General features: G+C 43.6%; 1 protein-coding gene across 1 annotated transcript in view; it reads right to left on the minus strand.

The window, feature by feature from the left end:
• LOC124267807 (phosphatidylinositol 4,5-bisphosphate 3-kinase catalytic subunit alpha isoform-like) overlaps window positions 1–23,450 on the minus strand; it is a 39,977-nt gene that overhangs the window by 2,074 nt on the left and 14,453 nt on the right. Inside the window, 16 exon segments of the mRNA XM_046702797.1 lie at window positions 20–137; window positions 754–921; window positions 1,418–1,496; window positions 4,054–4,175; window positions 5,450–5,559; window positions 6,265–6,424; window positions 7,753–7,856; window positions 8,628–8,792; window positions 10,956–11,037; window positions 11,280–11,392; window positions 14,038–14,168; window positions 14,520–14,655; window positions 15,177–15,362; window positions 15,938–16,056; window positions 17,640–17,724; window positions 17,726–17,758. Coding sequence (XP_046558753.1) covers window positions 20–137; window positions 754–921; window positions 1,418–1,496; window positions 4,054–4,175; window positions 5,450–5,559; window positions 6,265–6,424; window positions 7,753–7,856; window positions 8,628–8,792; window positions 10,956–11,037; window positions 11,280–11,392; window positions 14,038–14,168; window positions 14,520–14,655; window positions 15,177–15,362; window positions 15,938–16,056; window positions 17,640–17,724; window positions 17,726–17,758 — 1,911 coding nt within the window.

Consider the following 23,450-nt stretch of genomic DNA (forward strand, 5'->3'; position numbering starts at 1 on the left):
ACGTGTCTGTGTCTCTCACCTGTCCTTCTTCCGTCACCATGATGTTTCCTGGATGCCGGTCGGTGATGCCCAGCACAAACGTGGCGACACAGTATCCAGCACATGATCTGGTGAATGTGTCAATGGCTTGGTCATACCTGTGAGAGTGACCAAATTGTCGTGTAAGTCACATGGGAAATAATACAAATTCTGAATATGAAGATGGTTGAAGCTATTGCTTGTCATGTCAGGTTCACTTTCCCACATGGTTGGAATGCATGAATCTCATTTCTGTGTTCCCCACTGTGAAATTGCTGGAATATTGCTAAAAGTGAAGGAAAATCCTACTTACTGACAGACTGACTCACTCAGTTTTTCTTAAACTCACTCATTCTCACCAAATGACCATAACACTTCAACAACTTTGGGCAGTTCAGGGCGGTGGGGTAGCCTAGTGGTTAAAGCGTTGGCTCGTCACGCCGAAGACCCGGGTTCGAATCCCCACATGGGTACAATGTGTGAAGCCCATTTCTGGTGTCCCCCGCCGTGATGTTGCTGGAATATTGCTAAAAGCGGCGTAAAACCAACCTCAGTCAGTCAGTTGGGCAGTTCAAGTGACAAAGTTTTCTATAAAACGTGTTTAATGCTCAGTGTAGTCTTTTCAACATTCAAACGGTTTCTGTGATGAGTTCTCAGAACCTATTCTTTAGCCACAACCCTCTCTTCTTCAGGCTGCAAATAAGTGAGTCCCCATTGGTTGAAACCAAGAAGTACCTGTCTGCATTCTTCTCCTTGATCCACCGATGAAGCTGTGATGAGTCCATCTGTATGGTGGCCCTGGCGCCCCCTCCAGTTTGTATCGATGTGATCGTCTTAGAATTCCGAACAACCTGAATCAGACCTACATCCTTCCCTGTTGCCAAGCATCCATAGGGAATCATCCTGAAATCAAATACTCTTACTTTTCAGTTGTTTAGTTAAAGCTGCACTCACCAATATTCAGATATATGATAAGGATCTAGCAACAAGCCAGACTGGATCAGACAATCCAGTGATTTTGATCAAAAGTGTCATTGTTAATCGCCTCCTTGGCTGCTGAAGACAAATTCTAACTTGGATCTTCATGGATGCAATTATTTTGTTAATGTTTCACCCGTTCAACAGAACAGTACCATATAACATAACCGCAGTACAATGCAACATTCCGTGGTGGTGCTGGGAGACTGGTTTGTGTTTCATCGGTTGTAATGATTTAAAAACTTTAGGACAACAAATATATTTCAATTTTTTCTTCTTTAAATGAATACAGAACTAGAATGTTGATAAATGTATCCTTGTCCATCATTTCTTTATGCTTTTGAAGTTGGCAATTTACAAGCGCTAATTGGTCATAGCAGCTTCAGTTTAGGTGGTCATAGGCAGATATCTGTGGACCCACCTGAGGTCCAGGCCTTCAGCCTTCCAGATGGTGTCCATCAGCCGTATCACCTGGAGAGTCAGCATGTCCTGTCTCAGATCTGGGACAACAATCACGATTAAAGTACAAGCAGTTTCATCCTTGTCTGGCTAACAAGGACTGTAGCTCACTGGAATATTTGCTTCATGATTTCACAAGGGTTGTTATACAATGGTAAGCACGTCCTGTCTCAGATCTGGGACAACAATCACGATTAAAGTATAAGCAGTTTCATCCTTGTCTGGCTAACAAAGACCAGGGGGTACTGTAGCTCGCTGGAATATTTGCTTCATGATTTCACGAGGGTTGTTATACAATGGTAAGCTTGTCCTTTCTCAGATCTGGGACAACAACAATCACAGTGATTAACAAAGACCAGGGGGTACTGTAGCTCCCTGGAAAGTGACAAGGGTTGTTATACAATGATAAGCATGTCTTGTCTAAGATTGAGACAACAATCACGATTTGTACAAAGTAGTTTCATCCTGGCTAACAAGGACTGTAGCTCACTGGAATATTTGCTTCATGATTTCACAAGGGTTGTTATACAATGGTAAGCATGTCCTGTCTCAGATCTGGGACAACAATCACGATTAAAGTACAAGCAGTTTCATCCTTGTCTGGCTAACAAGGACTGTAGCTCACTGGAATATTTGCTTCATGATTTCACAAGGGTTGTTATACAATGGTAAGCTTGTCCTTTCTCAGATCGGGGACAACAATCACGATTAAAGTACAAGCAGTTCATCCTTGTCTGGCTAACAAGGACTGTAGCTCACTGGAATATTTGCTTCATGATTTCACAAGGGTTGTTATACAATGATAAGCATGTCTTGTCTCAGATCTGAGACAACCATCAGGATGAAAGGAGGAGTTACGATGGCTAACAAAGACCAGGAGGTGCTGTAGCTCACTGGAATGTTTCTTGAATATTTCCAACATTATTTCATCAAGCTCATAATAGTGATTCATGTGCAGAAAAGTAAGAGATATATCCAACGGACACTCTTCATGTACATGTACTATTACATTACATGCTGGTTGAGAAGGGGACCAAGTTACAATATTAATATGATTGTCAAGACAGTCAAACTTCCATTAGAAATTAGACTATCATCAAAAGCTTCAAACTACCACCGTAGGGGGTGCAGAAATAGCTTCACACAATGCAGCACTATGTGTGGAGCAGTGGAATATGGACTAAATTAACTAAATGTGAATTTTCCTTACTGTTGTATACAGTGAACTAAACATGAATCTCTTGATAAATTGATAAAGTAATTGAGGTAATAATTTTGAAAATCTTTGAAAATACGTAAATGTGAAGTCTGTTATCAAACCTAACAACAGTCTCACGCTATTGTAGCCAGCTCGGTGGTGGTTTATACGATGACAGGATGTCATGATTTGTTGCACTACGTGTATCCTACCTAGAAGAGCTCTCAAATGATTAAGTTCTACAACATGTCTGATTGTGATATCAACCCAAGCTCTCACCTAGCTCAAGTGAGTGGGTATGGCATGGTTGTTCAAGTGGTCAGACAGCGCGTGCCAAATCACACTTTTGTCTACTTGTAATCTCAGAGAGCCATAAGCCTTCGTTTCCATATTACAAGCTTTCAGCACATGAGTGTAGGCAGGTTGGCTATACAATGAAAATTAAAATATATTTTATTGCTGTAACTATTCTCGCCAACTGAAAAGGTTAAATTGTATATATATGGATTTAGAGTTTTTGTCAGAAAAAAATACACATGATATGTATGTGCGGCTGCTTGTACTAGCCCAGACTGATAATGCTAGTATGAATCTTTAGGATAGAAACCTGCATGTGCCATTAAAGCCTGACAGTACCATATATACCACTGACCTTGCTGATACCCAGGTCACACATGATTCCAGGATTCAGTATGAATCTTGAGGTTGTTATCCCCATTATATACCACTATGCGATTTGCGGAGGTATTAAAATGGACTCCGCCCGCGGGGGTATTAAAATGAACCGTCCGTCCGTCCGTGCACATTTGTCTTTTCCGGAGCAGAACTCTAAAACCGTTCACTATTTCTTCACCAACTTTGACACATAGATTGGTCTGGTGGTGTACTGGTTCCTTTTGGTAGTTTTGGAATTCTGAATTAGATATTTTTGGCATTTCCATGGCAACAAGTTTGACTTAGCCTGAAATTGGTGGTTGTGCTCTTTTCCGGAGCTGAACTCTAAAACCGTTCACTATTTCTTCACCAAACTTGGCACATAGATTGATCTTGTGGTGTACTGGTGCCTTTTAGTAGTTTTGGATTTCTGAATAAAATATTTTTGGCATTTCCATGGCAACAAGTTTGACATAGACTGAAATTGGTGATAGTGCTCCTTTCTGGAGCAGAACTTTAAAAACCTTTCAATACTCTCCTTCCACTTTTCTATATACACACCTAAATATTTGACATAATCATAACTCGTAGACATAATCATGAAGAGTATTTTGCCATTGCGGGGGATATTGATGACTTTGTCTTCTTGTTGAGAGTTTCTGTGAGAACTAAGGGAGACAACAGTGTACAGCAACATCTGGCTTGTTAAACAGCTGCCTGTGACACTTTATCATAAAGAGACTTACCATCACCATTCTTGAACATGACGTTGTGAGCGGATTCATGCATCTCTTTCATGGGGTTAGGGTTACTCCAGACCAACCACAGGGGGCGCTTCTTGGACATCATAACGCGGCAGTCAGCTTGTCTACAGGACATGACGGCAGGAATGAGCTGGTTGTAAAGACATTTTGTATGTGAGGGCTGCAGTTGTGGGGGTTCTTTGTGCTGGGGATGGGCGTTGAAGGTGTGGCTTGTTACAGTGGAGTGCAGAATGTGGTTGGCATGTGGGTCGGATGTGAGTTTGGGGTGCAGGGGTTGTTGGTGCTGGGGGTGGGGGTTGTTGGAGTGGGTGGGGGTTGGAGTGGGGTGCAGAATGTGGCATGTGGGTCTGATGTGAGGGTTTGGGGTGTGGTGGTTTTTGGATCTGGGGGTGGGGGTTGTAGGTGTGGGTTGTTGGAGTGGGGTGCAGAATGTGGCATGTGGATCGGATGTGAGTTTGGGGTGCAGGGGTTGTTGGTGGTGGGGGTGTAGATGGTGGGGGTGTAGGTGTTGGAGTGGAGTGCAGAATGTGGCTAGTATGTGGGTGGGATGTGAGTGGGGAGTGGTGGTTGTTGATGAGGGCTGCTCATGTGCTCATAGAGTGGAAAATGGTGGCCATGTGGTGTGGAGCGTGCTGTGTGGGGTGTGGAGCAGTTAATAAGGACTGCACAGCATGGAGTGTGGTGGGTGCAGTACAGGGTATGGGTTGTTGGTGGGTTTGTGGAATTCTGAGTGTGGGGTGCAGGGTGCAGTACAGGGTATGGGTTGTTGGTGGGTTTGTGGAATTCTGAGTGTGGGGTGCAGGGTGCAGTACAGGGTATGGGTTGTTGGTGGGTTTGTGGAATTCTGAGTGTGGGAGGGGTGCAGGGTGCAGTACAGGGTATGGGTTGTTGGTGGGTTTGTGGAATTCTGAGTGTGGGGTGCAGGGTGCAGTACAGGGTATGGGTTGTTGGTGGGTTTGTGGAATTCTGAGTGCAGGGTGTGGGGTGCAGGGTGCAGTACAGGGTAAGGATTGTTGGTGGGTTTGTGGAATTCTGAGTGTGGGGTGCAGGGTGCAGTACAGGGTTAGGGTTGTTGGTGGGTTTGTGGAATTCTGAGTGTGGGGTGCAGTACAGGGTTAGGGTTGTTGGTGTGTTTGTGGAATTCTGAGTGTGGGGTGCAGGGTGCAGTACAGGGTATGGGTTGTTGGTGGGTTTGTGGAATTCTGAGTGTGGGGAGCAGGGTGCAGTACAGGGTATGGGTTGTTGGTGGGTTTGTGGAATTCTGAGTGTCGGGTGCAGGGTGCAGTACAGGGTGTGGAGTGGTCTTACATGATAAACCACCCACCCCTCAGGATGTGGGCTGTGTTAAGGGGGAAGGGAGTGCAGCGTGGGAACTTACATGATCTCCCCCAGGACCTGGGACGTGTTGAGAGGGGAGATGACGTTTTGCAGCGCCTCCTGGTAGTCTGGCTGCTGCAGCTGTTCCTGAAGGAACTTCACTTGCTCATCCTGAAAGAAAACTTACAATGTAATGACAAAATTATGACGACAACATTCATTCATTGTGGCTCAAAGAACAAGTGCAGCTGTTTCCTTCCAGCATCAGTCATATGCGACTCACAGACTGGAAGTGAGTAAGTGAGTAATACGCTACTTTTAGCAATATTCCAGCAATATCACGGCGGGGACACAAGAAATGGGCTTCACACATTGTACCCATGTGGGGAATCAAACCCGGGTCTTCAGCGTGATGAGCGAACGCTTTAACCACTAGGCTACTCCACCGCCCCTTTCAATTACTGAAGCCACCAAAGAGCACATATAATATAACACTTCAGCTAACAATATTTCAGTTTCAATAATGAAGGTGGAACCAGAAGAAAGCAGTGAGCAATAACGCATGCTGACTATGAAATGGATTGAGACAATGATTTTATCTCATGAGAAGCAAAAGGTTGGATTGTTGGCTGGTTGGTTGTTGTTTAACGCTGCACTGTAAATAAAAATGTGAAAAAGGCTGGACCAGACAATCCAGTGACCAACAGCATGAACATCAATCTACGCAATTGGGATTCAATGACGTGTCAACCAAGTCAGCGAGCCTCACCACCCGATCCTGTTAGTCGCCTCTTACGACAAGCATGGGTGAAGCAGAAGGAACAGGGGAACAAATATATCCTGTCCTTAATGAGTGGCCATATTTACATCTCTTACATCTTTGATCTCCTCCTTGAGCATGTTTGTGAGTTTGGTGAGTTTCTCCAGTGCCTCCACCTGCTTGGTTAGCTTCTTCAGGAACGACCCACATCCTCGACAATACGCCTCCAGTATCAGCCCAAACCGCAGCCGAGATGACGTCTGGTGCATCTCGGATCTGTAGTGATAAATGAGTGAGTGAGTCAGATTAGAACAGTGTTTCAGTTATATCACAGTGTGAGGTGTAATGGGTTTAAATGTCATGTCCAAGATTATTGCACATTTTTTATCAAAATGTATAGTGCTAATATTTAGTCGGGACTGATGACGTTTTTTGAGATGGTGTGCTGCAGAAACTCAGCTCAGACACAGTGTACTTGATTCCAAGACTATCCATAATTGTTTTATCCACTTATTGTTGATCAATATGCAGGGTAAAAAGAACAAGTTTTAGTTGAGCGAGTAGGATACCACAGTGTGACAGCTTGATGTCGCAGGACATTCGACAGGGATTGTTGAAGATGTTTACTACCGGTACTTCAGTGAGAGCATGGAATAATACAGCGCTGACCGATCAAGGATCATAGTCTGGTCAAATCTTATATCACTGGCTGCCTCCATGGTGTAGTGGTAAGAGCATCTGCACAGACAGCAGAAGGTTGTGGGTTCAATCACCGGCCGCATCATACCAAAACACATTAAAGTATGGTGCTTGTTGGTCCGTGCCTGGCGCTTGGCATTAATGGGTACAACAAGGACTGGTCGGCTCGGAGTCAGTATAATGTGTCTGAGTGGGGTATTCATGCTTCACTGTGGCATGGTATCTCAGTGGGCTAGCACTATAAAACCAGCTTCAGTCTGGGCTAGTACAAGCAGCCGCACATACACACACATGCACGTCATCATATGAGTGAAATATTCTGAAGTACGACATTAAACCCCGTTTCACCACACCTCACCTCAAATCACTGATCAGTGGATCCTTGCACGATCAGTATGTAGATGCCTTGTAATTCCCAACACTTGATTCTAAACCACAGACCTTATGATCTGAGGTTGGATACCTTGTCCACATGACCAAAGAGGTCATCCCTGTCACCAAGCTGGATGTCCACAATACATTCCCACTTTGCCAACTATCAGACATTTAAATACCAAGGGGATGTACTTCAGAGGTGAGGTGAGGTGAAATTGGGTTTAATGTCGTGCTTGAGAATATTTCAATCATATGACGACGTGCATGCGTGTGTATGTGTATGTGCGGCTGCTTGTACTAGCTCAGACTGAAGCTGGTGTTATAGTGCTAGCCCACTGAGATACCACGCCGCAGTGAAGCATGAATACCCCACTCAGACACATTATACTGACTCCGAGCCGACCAGTCCTTGTTGTACCCATTATGCCGAGCGCCAGGCAGGGACCAACAAGTACCATATTTTTGCGTCTTTTGGTATGATGCAGTCGGGGATCGAACCCGCGACCTTCCGCTCTCCGGGTGGAACGTACTTGAGATGCCAGAAGAAGCAGTTTCCTATCCTCTGGGACAGAAGAGCTCTCTTCAGTAGGAAAGTTGTCAGATGATTGTCCAAGTATGGTTCATACTTGAGGGCCTGAAAACAGAACACAACTCAGTAACACGATCACGTCACAGACCACTCCAACACACATGTCCCTGGTTCTCAGCACAACCCACAGAGTTGTCACAGACCACTCCAACACACATCTGCCTGGTCCTCAACACAACTCACCGACTTTTCACAGATTGACAACACTGAATTCAGTATCACACATCTCCCTGGCCCTCAACACAACTCACCATCTTGTCACAGGCCAACAACAATGATCACAATAACATATATCTCCCTGGTTCTCAGCACAACTCACCGAACTGTAATTAACAAGCAAGACTGAACTGAATGGAGGGTTCACAAGTCTGTGCATTACAGAGATAATACCATGGTTGAAAATCACAATTGCATGGACAAACACATCCCACAGTGTCAGGCATACCAAACAATAAATGTTCTTTGAGATAAAATTGAGTTTGTTAGACTAGGCAATATTACAGCTACAAGACATCCAGTAAAAAACATCCAACCTGTGCCAAACAAACTAGAGCATGATATAATGTCAAACTTTCTATGTTGTCAAGGCAAAAAGAGGTGACAAGCCCATTTACTGACACCAGAGTCAACTGTTACCAACTGTAACCTAGAATCTCCCGAGGGACAAAACAGAATTTGTTCAGACTCACAACCTCAGAGGCCTGCTTTCTTGTACTGACTGACAACACACCTGAATAACTGAGATGATCATCAGCAAATCAAAGACCAACAGGACAGTCAAGGATAAACTTTAAAGGGTGTACTGCGAGTCCCTACCTGCACAAGCTGCAGAAGATACTGCGACAGTTTGTCGTCACGGAGACCGCGGTCCAGACATTCCACGGCAAACTGTCGGACCCTCAGATCGGAGTAGGAGCAGTCCAACAGTTCCAAGGCCACCTCCGGCACGACCGAGGGCCATCTTCTCAACAACACATACAGCTGAAATAAATGAGAACTACAGTCAAACACCATTGTGTTGTAGTTTAACATCCTCGATAATCTCCAAATGGATGCATCTACGACTCGGCCCGATAATTTTTTTACCTCCCTTTGCTAGCTCTGCATTCTCACAGTAACCAGTCAAATAAGCCGTTCCAACCGAACTTGCCAGTGTCAACAAAGATAGTGTCTGCAGCCACAAAGGTTTACTCATCGTGTGATTCAGATGTAGGGGAAAATCATACAGACAAATTGACAAGTCTGAAACCTTAAAAAAATATACTGAACATCATTGAAAACGCACCACTTATAAAACTTCAGATTATTAAAAGCACGTGTAAGGAATTGATATTTTTTGAATGGATAATAACAGATGGACGACTGACAAAAACAACAACACAGAAAAGACGCTCATTCATTTAAATGTTCCACAGTCAGAAAGGATCAAACACACGTGGGGTCAAATCGAAAAGTCAATATCGCGTGTGACCGCCATTTGCATTGACACATGCAGTTCAACGTCTCCTCATTGAGTCAATAAGCATCCGAATAGAGTTCTTGAGGATGGCATTCCACTTCTGCAGTAGTGTAGCCCCAAGTTCCCTGATGTTTCGCATCTGTTGTCGCCGCGAAAGACTTTGACCAATTGCGTCCCACAAGTGCTCCATGGGGATACATCTGGCGACTGTGCTGGCCAATGAATAACCTGGATGTGTTGCTGGGCCAGATACTGCATGGAAAGTCTTGTTGTGTGTGCCTGTGCATTGTCCTGTTGAAAAGTATGGATATCTTGGTGGTGATTGAAGACAGATACGATGTGATTCTGAAGAATCTGCTCACGGTAATAAAGGGCATTAACTCTCCCTTGACAGACATGAAGGCAGTCCTGTGATTGTAATTTATTCCACCCCAGACCATGACACTCCCACCACCCAAAGTCTGTCTGAACCACACACTCATCAGCATAACGTTCACCACGTCTCAGCCAAACACATAATCGTCCGTCAGCATTACGTAGATGAAGACGTGACCGTCAGTGACTACCACACCATGCCATTGTTGTAACCTTTACTGAAAATGCCTGCTAGCCCATTGTATATGCTCATTACGGTGTCTGTCAGTCAGAATTGGTCCAACGTAAGGACGTCGAGCATGGAGCCCTGTAGCGTGTAGACGGCCCCCACGTCAACCTTGAACTAGTGCAGCAGTCTTTGCAGTCGGCAGTGTTCAATCACTGATATGGACAAGGTCAACATGGCGATCCTGATGGAGCGTCGTAAGACGTTGTTGCCAAGGTCATTGAAGGTCACGGGTGCTGCCTGTCTACTGATGTCAACTATGAAGCCTAACGATGGTGGACAGGCCAAGTCCAAGTTGTCAACCAATATCCCTGCTGCTGGTGCCAACGTGAATCATGCCTAGTGCACGTTCTCTTTCGTGAGGTGTTAACCTCGGCATCTCTGTCCTCGTTTCACAATCGTTAGTGAAGCAATGAGAAACGGTTCTCATACACCTGCTTTTAATGTCACAGTCAGTATCATTTCAGAATGAAATTCACGCTTTTTTCATGGCGTGGCTGCATGTTGATGCATTTTGGAATTAAGAGTCATACTGTGGACAGGAATTTGTTTCTAAAGCATTTTTTCAACTGGACATGTCCTTCGACTTCATGTTAGTTATATTCATTGATCATTGTCATGCTGAAATCCATCTTGATGAAAATACGGACAATTTTAGACTGGTGCATTTTCAATGATGTTCAGTATATATGCAAGAACTCCTTCTACCTCTTTCAGAGTACCTATGCAACAATTGTGTTGCCAAGTTTAATCGGTTAGATATGGGGAGGAGGAGTGCAGTGAGTTATGATAGAAGCCTTGTGATTGGTACACTCAACTTCCCAGCGCAGACGCCTGATAGGATAAAAAGCCAGCCAAGGGAGGTAATAAAATGATCGGGCTGAGCTGTAGATGCATCCAGGTTATAGTGGAGGTTTATCGGAAGGTATACGGTGGAGACTATTCCGGATGTAGTTTAAGGGACGTAGATATTTCAAGTTATCCAAGGTTTGAACAAATGAGGAACATGACATTTTAAGTTGATCAGACTTGGCTTGTGAGGACTTGGCGCTATAACTGGACACATCTTAACACATACACTAACCTGTGCTACACTTTCTCTTTCATTCCACTTGACCGCATGCAACAACTTGGGAAGAGATTCAGGTATCTTTAAACAAAGTTCCCTGAAACAGTGAATATCAATGAAATCATGCCTTGACATGAGATGAAGGTCAAATGAGCTATGGCGTTGCAGTTTTGTATAATAGAATTAAATTCACTTATTTAGAGATTGGGGTGAAATACAGACTACTGTATTTGGAATATTTTTTTATATCCACGTTAGGAATCAAACCAGGGACTTTTCTGTGATGATCAAATGTTTCGACACATTAGCCACCGCCTGACTGTACTTGTGTTTCAATACCTCCTTTTCCACAAGAGTTCCTTGTCCTGTTCTAGCAGGTCTGACAGGGGGTCTTTGCTGATGATATCTTCCAGTATCATCCGGTCACGATCCAAAACTTTTTTCGTGTCTGACTGAAAAAAACCCATCTTTCTATTACCCAAATTGAATAAAATATGTATCCTGAACCATCACAAAGTTTCTCTGTTGTTTTGCCAGTACCTATCATGTCAAGGCAGCCATATGTAATTTGTAATGTCTGAGTTAAATTTACCACACTTACTTGCATAATGTTAAAAAAATGAACCTGTCAACATGGCTTTATTGTTGATAAATTTCCAGTGCTTATTGGAGGACATGGTTCTCCCATTTTGGGAGGTCATATTTCGTTATGTGTAATCCCTGATTGGTTGATTCCTACAAAACAATAGTCCAGCATTTTTAAAGCTCAGAAATAATTATCGTATATGTAGCCGTGTGGTATTTATCTCTCGTTAAAACCTTGTTCTGGAGTGTATGTGAATGTAGATGTTTGTGATGCATTGACTGTCAGTGAATCTACATCATCAGGCCTACCATACAAACAGTAAACAAATCATCAAAACTGATCTCATATACACCAAAACAGAACAAAAATCACCAAAATAGGAAAATAAACTTCCCAAACTGCAACAATATCCTCTAAACCCGAAACAATACATCTGTAATGGAAGACTAATCGTTTGAAATGGAAACAAAACTCGCATATCAGCTACAAGAGCGCGCGAAAACAGTCGTCGAGCGTATAAAACGGCAGTCAAAGCATCCCAACAAGGCAGTCACAGCATCCCGAAACAGCTTACAAATTGTCAAAGATGGCGGCGAGGGGAGACGATTAGGCTTTGGTACATAATGTTTTTCGTCACTATGAGTCTAATCTTGAAAATTTGATATCGGAATGTAGTGCATAAACCCCCTATTGTAGTAAGCTTCAAACCTATGTCCATACTTCTCAGTGTCAGGGTTACAATTCTGCACAATGTGGTCCCTCGTTCGACCGAATAGGATTTCTTGTCAACATGCCGTGCTACTGTTTCTCTTCAGTTTCGTAAATAAAGAGGGGCAGTGGGGTAGCCTAGTGGTTAAAGCATTGGCTCGTCACGCCGAGGACCCGGGTTTGAATCCCCACATGGGTACAATGTGTGAAGCCCATTTCTGGTGTCCCCCGCCATGATGTTGCTGGAATATTGCTAAAGCGGTATAAAACCAAACTCAGTCAGTCAGTCAGTCAGTCGTAAATAAAGTATTCATAGCGTCACATTCAACATTTCTATATTTTAGTTATTTAAACAGTTTACAAAAACTTTGTTCATTCTCCGTGAATTGCATATCTAAGTGATCATTTTTAAAGTGGACGAGTGCAAACTCAATCCACTGATTAGGGCAGGGATTTCTGTTTAAAGTCCACAGGTGGCGACTTCTTGAGATTTACAAGAGCAAAGACGGACGCATGTTTGTACCTCAATTTAAGCTATATTTTTTGTTAAATGATGTAAAATGTTTGGTATTGCATGGAATAGTTTGAAGTACATGGAAATGATAAAATTGCAGAATGATAAAATCTTCCTGAGACACAATTCACAGTTGAAATTATAAGCAAGTTCATGTTTGCTTCTCTGATGAGAACGCAATGTTACCCGATTTTTTAACTTCTTTTAACATGGCATACACTCAAACGTTGGAATTTTCGGAAGGTTCGGTATCTGAAAGAAATATGTTCACTTAATGACTTCATAAAAGTAAGATGAAACTAGAAGATCTTTGTCTGAGAACATCACTATACATACAGTGTGAAGCGGTGGCATACAAACATACAAAATGAGAAGAATATGTCTGAGGACACAGATGACGAGAGCACTGACACGTCCCTCTCAGGAATCTGTGAATACAAGTTTGAGAAATTTTAAGAAAAGGCAATTTGGGAAGTCAAAGTTAAAATGATCACTTAGATATGCAATTCACGGAGAATGAACAAAGTTTTTGTAAACTTTTTAAATCACTAAGATATAGTAATGTTGAATGTGATGCTATGAATACTTTATTTACAAAACTGAAGAGAAACAGTAGCACGGCATGTTGACAAGAAATCCTATTCGGACGAACGAGGGACCACATTGTGCAGAATTGTAACCCTGACACTGAGAAGTATGGACATAGGTTTGAAGCTTACTACAATAGGGGGTTTATGCACTACATCCCGATATCAAATTTTCAAGATTAGACTCATAGTGACGAAAAACATTATGTACCAAAGCCTATTCGTCTCCCCTCGACGCCATCTTTGACAATTTGTAAGCTGTTTCGGGATGCTATGACTGCCTTGTTGGGATGCTTTGACTGCCGGTTTGTACACTCGGCAACCGTTCTTGCGCACACTTGTAGCTGATACGCGAGTTTTGTTTCCATTTTAAACGATTAGTCTTCCATTACAGATGTATTGTTTCAGTTTTAGAGGATATTGTTGCAGTTTGGGAAGTTTATTTTCCTATTTTGGTGATTTTTGTTCTGTTTTGGTGTATATGAGTTCAGTTTTGATGATTTGTTTACTGTTTGTATGGTAGGCCTGATCATTGGGTCACTCTTCTCGAAGTATGAAAAAGCATCAGAATGATGACGATTCTATTCGTTCTATTTTGGAGCTTGTGTCTTTCTCAAGACATATACAATACTTCCATCCCACAATATTGCTAAGTGCAGTGTTCACGAACAAAGAAACAAAGTGTGGCATGATCCAGGCTACCTCTAGGTACTTGTCCGTGTCGGTTGTGTCGGCCAGCTGCTGGAAGTGAGTCTCGGGAGGATACTGTACGGGATGGCTCAATCTTATGAATTCGAATTCGAGACATGGACAGTCTTTGTCTGGGTTGGATCCTGGAACAGATGTGAACATTTAGTCTTGAAGTTTTGTCTTTATTAGGTTGTCATATTGCTTGTAACTGATTTGTTCCTGGGATTCAGGTCCTTGGAAACCCATGCTGGTGTACTGTGGGAATTCTGGGTTAGAATTAGTCCTTTGAAACAACCAATCAGTGCAGGATTGCTGTCCACACTATCAACAACGGGATTGATAACTCCAGTCTCACTGATGGTGAGGTTACTTCTGTAATGAATTTTAACAAATAGATCCGCATTATTTATAATTAGTTTTAGACTTTATCTTGTTACTTTAACTTAAATACACCATTTCTAAAATACATGGACTGTCTTGCTTGGCTCTATGACCTGGTGATCCAATGGGATTAACCAAGTCGTCCATTCCTTGGGGCATGGGCCAGAGGTGGAGGCTGATCTTCTCTGACAGGAGACGGTCGTTGAAGTCAAACATCTGAAGGTTGCCCCACGCCAGAGCCAATGAATCCTAGACGACAACAACAACATCATTGAATACATGAATACTACTGCCTTTTAGAATGTGATCAAATGAAATAAATGTTAGGGATAACACTTTCTCAGTAAAGACTCGGTGTGTCAATTAGATGTCAGCTTTCATGTCCCACAGCCTGTATATCCCACCCACCCAATCATTCAGAAAGCGTTTAGTTCCAGTAGACAGAAAACTATTATCCAGTAAGATGTCAGCAATTCTTTACTGCCTTGATTCAGAAATCTTAGCTGAAAAGATGATAGATATACTCTCTGCAGTACATCGTTTGAGTACAGATACCCTGGCACTCAGACACAACAGGATGTATCAACTATAAAGAGCAATAAAATAGCATAGCTTTTTTCATTACCATTACAAAGACCCCAGTTACATTCACTGTTTTAAGACTGTTCATTGGCTGTTTGGAAAGTTCGCCTGCCATGCTCACATCTTCAAACAGGAGGGTATTGAAGTAAAATATGAGATTTAAAGACTTCGTTCAACAACTGATTGACCTTTTTGTTCTTTCTCTTGGAGACGGAGCAAATTGAGAGACAGAGACGAGCACTGCGAGGGATATCTGGAATGGGCAGGAACTCCAGCCACTGATCCCAGCGTGGATTGGTCGAGTCCACCTGCTGGGTGTTACGTGCTTCACAAAGTGGCTCCGTCCCGTGGTACACGCATGCTTTCACGTAAATCTGTAGTAAGAACAGAACCAATGATAATGATCATGTATAGTTTTTAAAAAGAAATATTTGGCACAATTATTCCTATAGGGAGGACATTGTATTCAACTCACTCACTTACACATTCACTCAGTAGTTAAGTGTTCTTCCTATATCACTCGCCAATACTTCATCAATACTATTTCTGGTGTCCCCTACCATGATATTGCGGGAATATTGCTAAAAAGTGGAGTAAAACTAAGTCACTCACTCATCAATACAACCCCTGAAGATCTAGGTTAGAATTGGTCTTCAACAACCATGCTTGTCATAAGAGGCGACTAACGGGATCAGGTGGTCAGACTCGCTGACTTGGTTGACACATGTCATCGTATCCAAAAAGCGTAGATCAATTTCTTATTCGGTTGATCACTGGATTGTCTGGTCCTGACTCGATTATTTTATCATTATCATATAGCTGTAATATTGCTGAGGACGGTGTTAAAGAAAATTAAAAAAAATCATCAATACTTCTCAGGATTGTATCCACAAGTTAACGTGTTACAGAGTAAGCATTCATGGACGAAGGAGGTGTTAGAGGCCCCTACCTTACTGAGCTCCTTGACGTTGACATACGTGGCACAGTTCATCTTTATCCTCAGCATGGCCTGAACATTCCAGAGAGACACAGTCTGCTGGTTGTTGATCTCATTGAGAGCCTCGATTCCTGCAACAATAAGGGGAGATTACTCTCCATCATTCACAGCCTGAATACCTGCAATGTCACATAAGGCAAACATAACTGACTTCTGAATACAGGTCTCTCACGACTTGACGTTTTTCGTAGAAACAAATAATTTTATTTAAACTGAAAAGGAGCCTCAGTGAGATGGAAGCTTAGGATTGCTTCACTTAGAGGTGAGGTGAGGTGAGGTGAGGTGAGGTGAGGTGAGGTGAGGTGAGGTGAGGTGAGGTGAGGTGAGGTGAGGTGAGGTGAGGTGAGGTGAGGTGAGGTGAGGTGGAGGGTGAGGGAGAGGAGAGGAGAGGGAGGGAGGGAGGGGGAGGGAGGGAGGGGTTGGTTGGGTTGGGTTGGGAGTTGGGTTGGGAGCTGAGTTGGGTTGGGAGTTGGGCTGGGTTGGGCTGGGTGGGGTGGGGTGAGGTTGGGTTGGGTTGGGTTGGGTTGGGTTGGGTTGGGGTGGGTTGGGGTGAGGTGAGGTGAGGTGAGGTGAGGTGAGGTGAGGTGAGGTGAGGTGAGGTGAAATTGGGTTTAACGTCGTGCTTGAGAATATTTCGCTCATATGACGACGTGCATGCATGTATGTATGTGTATGTGCGGCTACTAGCCCAGACTTAAGCTGGTTTTATAGTGCTAGCCCACTGAGATACCATGCCGCAGTGAAGCATGAATACCCCACTCAGACACATTATGCTGACTCCGAGCCGACCAGTCCTTGTTGTACCCATTAATGCCGAGAGCCAGACAGGGACCAACAAGTACCATATTTTAACGTCTTTTGGTATGATGCGGTCGGGGATCAAACCCGCGACCTTCCTCTCTCCGGGCGGACACTCTAACCACTACACCATGGAGGCGGTCGCTTCACTTAGAGATTTTGCATTGCAGAAAGGGCTTGGTGGAAGGGAAAATAATGTGGTTCAGTGACTGTGAAACAGACTATGCTTGTCATAAGAAACGACATGATTTATCAGACACTCAGGCTCAGTGAGTTCGTTAACAGCATGTCATCATATCAGAAGGGATCATCTCTCAAAACATCAGGCTAGCTATTCTTGAAACATTTGTAGCCCTACAAACTTCTTAAGCCCATTGGGGCGGTTGGGTAGCCTAGTGGTTACAGCGTTGGCTCTTCACGCCGAGGACCCGGGTTCGAATCCCCACATGGGTACAATGAGTGAAGCCCATTTCTGGTGTCCCCCGCTGTGATGTTGCTGGAATATTGCTAAAAGCGGCGTAAAACCAAAACTCAGTCAGTCAGTCTTAAGCCCATTCTTAACACATTGCCTACGATCAAAGTTAAGAATTCTTAGGGCTACGAGCGATACGAGAATACGGGCCTATTTGGCTCAGCCAACTGTTATGTACCAGGGCCTAGAGTTTCGAAGCGCGCTTAGTCCTAAGATAGTCATAAGTGCCATACATTAACATCAACTTATGACTATCTTAACGCGATTAAGAGAGCTTCGAAAAATCCTAGCCCTGGAATATTGCTGAAACAAGGACAAAGAAACAGACACAGACACACAGACAGACATACACTAGGACACACATATTCACTGACAGAGACGTACCTCGTACAGAGTATGATGGCAGGACGAACTTATTCTCATGCAGGGAATCAAACACACTCTCCTTCAGCAACAGCATCAACTGGGGGGATCTTCTCATTGGCGATGCACTCACGGATCAGCTGCCAACAACATACATTATAACGTAATCAGGTCTCCCCATAAACTGTATGCTGAGTAAATAATAACCATATATTGACATTAAATAATTTTGAGTTGATTGATTATAATTAAACAGGAAAAATGTGAAATAAGCAATCATATGACACCTCTTTGCATTAGTACCTAAAGGTAAAAACTGGCCCAACAAGTTTCGTTTATAGCAAAATCAATGGGTGCTTAAATTCTTCTTTTTAGAGTATCATAGCTGGAACATGCTACCTCTCCCCACCCACCCAAACCCCATGAATTTGATGACGTCACAATGCTATGACTTCACGAACTTGATGACGTCACAATGCTATGACATCATGAACTTGATGATGTCACAGTGCTATGACTTCACGAACTTGATGATGTCACAGTGCTATTACATCGCTCCACTGCAACTCTAATGGCAGTACCTTGTTCAGAGATACACATTTTTCATTGAAAACTAATAAAGAGTGATTTTGGATGATAAATAGAATCTCACCCTCGTGTCTTCTGATATCAAATATATCAACACTTGTTGATAAAAGTTAAAATATCCTTGGCAAGCCTCAGATATTTGCAACTTTATCAACCCGTGTTGATATAATTGACATCAGGAGACACTTGGGTGAGATACTCTGTGTCTACAATGCTGCAGTTGGCAAGTTACTGACCTTATACTGGCTGATGGGACAGTCCTCCCCCCACACAACTGTATCGTCAACTGACCTTATACTGGCTGATGGGACAGTCCTCCCCACACACATCTGTATTGTCAACTGACCTTATACTGGCTGATGGGACAGTCCTCCCCACACACAACTGTATTGTCAACTGACCTTATACTGGCTGATGGGACAGTCCTCCCCCCACACAACTGTATCGTCAACTGACCTTATACTGGCTGATGGGACAGTCCTCCCCACACACAACTGTACTGTCAACTGACCTTATACTGGCTGATGGGACAGTCCTCCCCACACCACTGTATTGTCAACTGACCTTATACTGGTTGATGGGACAGTCCTCCCCACACACAACTGTATTGTCAACTGACCTTATACTGGCTGATGGGACAGTCCTCTCCACACACAACTGTATTGTCAACTGACCTTATACTGGCTGATGGGACAGTCCTCCCCACACCACTGTATTGTCAACTCACCCTATACTGGCTGATGGGACAGTCCTCCCCACACAACTGTATTGTCAACTGACCTTATACTGGCTGATGGGACAGTCCTCCTGTATTGTCCACACAACTGTATTGTCAACTGACCTTATACTGGCTGATGGGACGGTCCTCCCCACACCACTGTATTGTCAACTGACCTTATACTGGTTGATGGGACAGTCCTCCCCACACACAACTGTATTGTCAACTGACCTTATACTGGCTGATGGGACAGTCCTCCCCACACACAACTGTATTGTCAACTGACCTTATACTGGCTGATGGGACAGTCCTCCCCACACCACTGTATTGTCAACTCACCCTATACTGGCTGATGGGACAGTCCTCCCCACACAACTGTATTGTCAACTGACCTTATACTGGCTGATGGGACAGTCCTCCCCACACAACTGTATTGTCAACTGACCTTATACTGGCTCATGGGACAGTCCTCCCCACACACAACTGTATTGTCAACTGACCTTATAGTGGCTGATGGGACGGTCCTCCCCACACACAACTGTATTGTCAACTGACCTTATACTGGCTGATGGGACGGTCCTCCCCACACACAACTGTATTGTCAACTGACCTTATACTGGCTGATGGGACAGTCCTCCCCACACACAACTGTATTGTCAACTGACCTTATACTGGCTGATGGGACGGTCCTCCCCACACACAACTGTATTGTCAACTGACCTTATACTGGCTGATGGGACAGTCCTCCCCACACACAACTGTATTGTCAACTGACCTTATACTGGCTGATGGGACGGTCCTCCCCACACACAACTGTATTGTCAACTGACCTTATACTGGCTGATGGGACGGTCCTCCCCACACACAACTGTATTGTCAACTGACCTTATACTGGCTGATGGGACGGTCCTCCCACACACAACTGTATTGTCAACTGACCTTATACTGGCTGATGGGACGGTCCTCCCCACACACAACTGTATTGTCAACTGACCTTATACTGGCTGATGGGACAGTCCTCCCACACACAACTGTATTGTCAACTGACCTTATACTGGCTGATGGGACGGTCCTCCCCACACACAACTGTATTGTCAACTGACCTTATACTGGCTGATGGGACGGTCCTCCCCACACACAACTGTATTGTCAACCGACCTTATACTGGCTGATGGGACAGTCCTCCCCACACACAACTGTATTGTCAACCGACCTTATACTGGCTGATGGGACAGTCCTCCCCACACAACTGTATTGTCAACTGACCTTATACTGGCTGATGGGACAGTCCTCCCCACACACAAGGGGGTTAGTGCCAGAACACCTTAAGTAAATAATTCTGTCAAATTTAGGTAAGGGTATTAATGCACTCACACACTGATATGTTACTCATAAAAAAAAGCCCATAGCAATCAGGGGCTTAATTAGGTGGTTATGCATTAGAGTTCAAACAACTTATCAATTATCTCTCCTTTTGGTATAGACCAGGTTATGCTATGTTAATATACACCGTTCAGTCCTGCTCAACTGCTGTAGCCACGCTTGATATTCTCATGCCATAAACCCTTAACTGGCAGCAGTCGCCTCTGGCAGACTGTGTGGTGTCCATCAAGAATGTCCCTTACCGGTTAAAACAACTGATATGCTGAAGGAATGTTCTGGCTCTATAGACTTACAGCTGATAAGCCACTAGCCAAGGTTAGTTTATTTTGAACCTTGGGAGAGGAGCTATTTTCTAAAGTGTGCGTTTATATTAGGAACATTTACAGTACGAAAATCCCACTAAGACACGACAGCTAAGTCATATTTGTAAATAGAAAATAAGTACTTGTTAAATTTAACACACATGAGTGTGGTAATATACTTGTATTTCACTTACGAGATTTGCTGTCTGTATAAAAGTTATTTGCCAGCACTAATTAAAATTGAAACTAAATTGCTTTGATTATTGAATGTTATTGTTATCAAATTCAGTGTGTGATATTAGCCAGTCCCTTAGTTTAGTACTCTGGTTTTAGGTCTTTGCAAGATGTCTGAATTATGGTCCGACGCAGATGAAGATGAATTATTACAATCTGACTTTGCCACAGCCACAAGTTGGTCACTTGCCACTAATATGTCAGCCAATTCTGATTATATTCAACATGAACCAAACCCATGTGGGGAGTGGCTGGATACCCCAGCACAATCTGATAAACTATCGGATATGCCAATACAGTATGACGCAAATGATGAAGAGGATGAGTCAGTGGATATACCAGCACCAGTTCATACCACTGAGGATAATCAAACCCAGTTTGTATCAATACAGCGTTATGTGCCAAGAAAGATGGATACTACTCCCAGATGTTTACCACAACAGTGTGCAATACCAGTACAGAGTGATGCGCCTGCAGACATACCAGTACAGAGATGATGCGCCTGCAGACATACCAGTACAGAGTGATGCGCCTGCAGACATACTTGTACAGAGTAATGCGTCTGCAGACATACTTGTACAGAGTAATGATGAAGAGGATGAGTCAGTGGATATACCAGCACCAGTTCATACCACTGAGGATAATCAAACCCAGTTTGTATCAATACAGCGTTATGTGCCAAGAAAGATGGATACTACTCCCAGATGTTTACCACAACAGTGTGCAATACCAGTACAGAGTGATGCGCCTGCAGACATACCAGTACAGAGTGATGCGCCTGCAGACATACCAGTACAGAGTGATGCGCCTGCAGACATACTTGTACAGAGTAATGCGTCTGCAGACATACTTGTACAGAGTAATGATACTACAGACACAATAGTAAAGAGTGATGCACATATAGACATACAAGTGCAGTCTGATGCGTCTATAGACATACAAGTGCAGTCTGATGTGCCTATAGACATACCAGAACAGAATGATGCACCTATATACATACAAGTACAGGGTGATGCACCTATAGACATACCAGAACAGAGTGATGCCCCTATAGACATACAAGTACAGTCTGATTCGCCTATAGACGTACCAGAACAGACTGATGCGTCTATAGACATACAAGTACAGTCTGATGCGCCTATAGACGTACCAGAACAGAGTGATGCGCCTATAGACATACAAGTACAGGGTGATGCACCTATAGATATACCAGAACAGAGTGATGCGCCTATAGACATATCAGAACAGAGTGATGCGCCTATAGACATACCAGTACAGACTTATGCACCTATAGACATACCAGTACAGACTTATGCACCTATAGACAAACCAGAACAGACTGATGCGCCTATCGACATACCTGAACACACAGATGCACCTATAGACATACCAGTACAGTCTCATGCGCCTATAGACATACCAGCACAGAGTCATACGCCCGTACACATACCAGTACAGAGTGATGCGCCTATAGACATACCAGCACAGAGTGATGCGCCTACAGACTTATTAGTACAGTGTTATGGGCGCGGAGGAACATCATCTCTGAGGGATAGTGACAGTGACTTTGACAGTTCAGATAATGAACTATTGTCAACACTAAGGAGTAGGAAAGAACTGGTCCCTGACAACGACCCAGCATTATCGCCAGGTGAAGAATATGATCCAGATAAAACCGCACTCGATTCATCAGACTCAGAATTTTACTCCATGTATACACCATGCTCACTTGTCAGTGAACTTTTCTACATGAGGAAATTGAACTGTTACAATTTTACAGTGTACGATTTAGCCACAAAAGGAGGCACATGCTTTGTATGGTCGGAAGTGGATGCCAAGAGGGGATCATGTGAAGTTGCATCATGCTTGCAAATTCAGCTGAAGGCTTTGCCACCAACTGTCAAGCATGTAGTTCTGTATTTAGATACCTGTTCAGGACAGAACAGAAACCAGTATGTCGCAGCCTCCCTATTACATGCTGTGACCATTATTGAACACATCAGTACAATTGACCACAAATTTCGAGAGCTAGGCTACACACAGATGGAGTGCGATGCAATTCATTCCACCATTGAATTTGCCAAAAAGAAGACTAGCATCTATGTACCAAGCCAGTGGGACACTGTTATAAGAATGGCCAGAAGAAAGGACCCTTATATTGTCGTCCCAATACAGTTCACCGATGTGATGGACTTTAAGAAATATGCCCATGGTAGACTGAAAAACACCCAAATTGATACAGATGGTGGTCGTGTGAACTGGTTGTCAATGTGCTGGATGCGCTACATTAAAGGCAACCCAGAAAACATCTTCTTCAAGACTGAGCACAGCAATGAGCCATTCAGAGAACTGAAAGTGTCTACAGGCAGCCACCGGGGATGACCTCTGAGTATCTGTGGACCTCTGACCCGAAGGTACTCGGGAAAACAAGCAATTTCCTCAGCCAAGAAAAAGATCTCATGTCACTCTGTCGGTCGGGTATTATACCCAGAGAGTATCACAACTATTACAAAGAACTCCTGACAGATGCTGACAAAGTAGAATGCCTCCCCTTCCTGGCTTTGAGCAGGATACAGACACCGATACAGACTAAAGCAACGACACTGA

The sequence above is a fragment of the Haliotis rubra genome, unplaced genomic scaffold (assembly GCF_003918875.1).
Source record: "Haliotis rubra isolate DU_JTF1 unplaced genomic scaffold, ASM391887v1 Scf134, whole genome shotgun sequence".
Classification (NCBI taxonomy): domain Eukaryota; kingdom Metazoa; phylum Mollusca; class Gastropoda; order Lepetellida; family Haliotidae; genus Haliotis; species Haliotis rubra.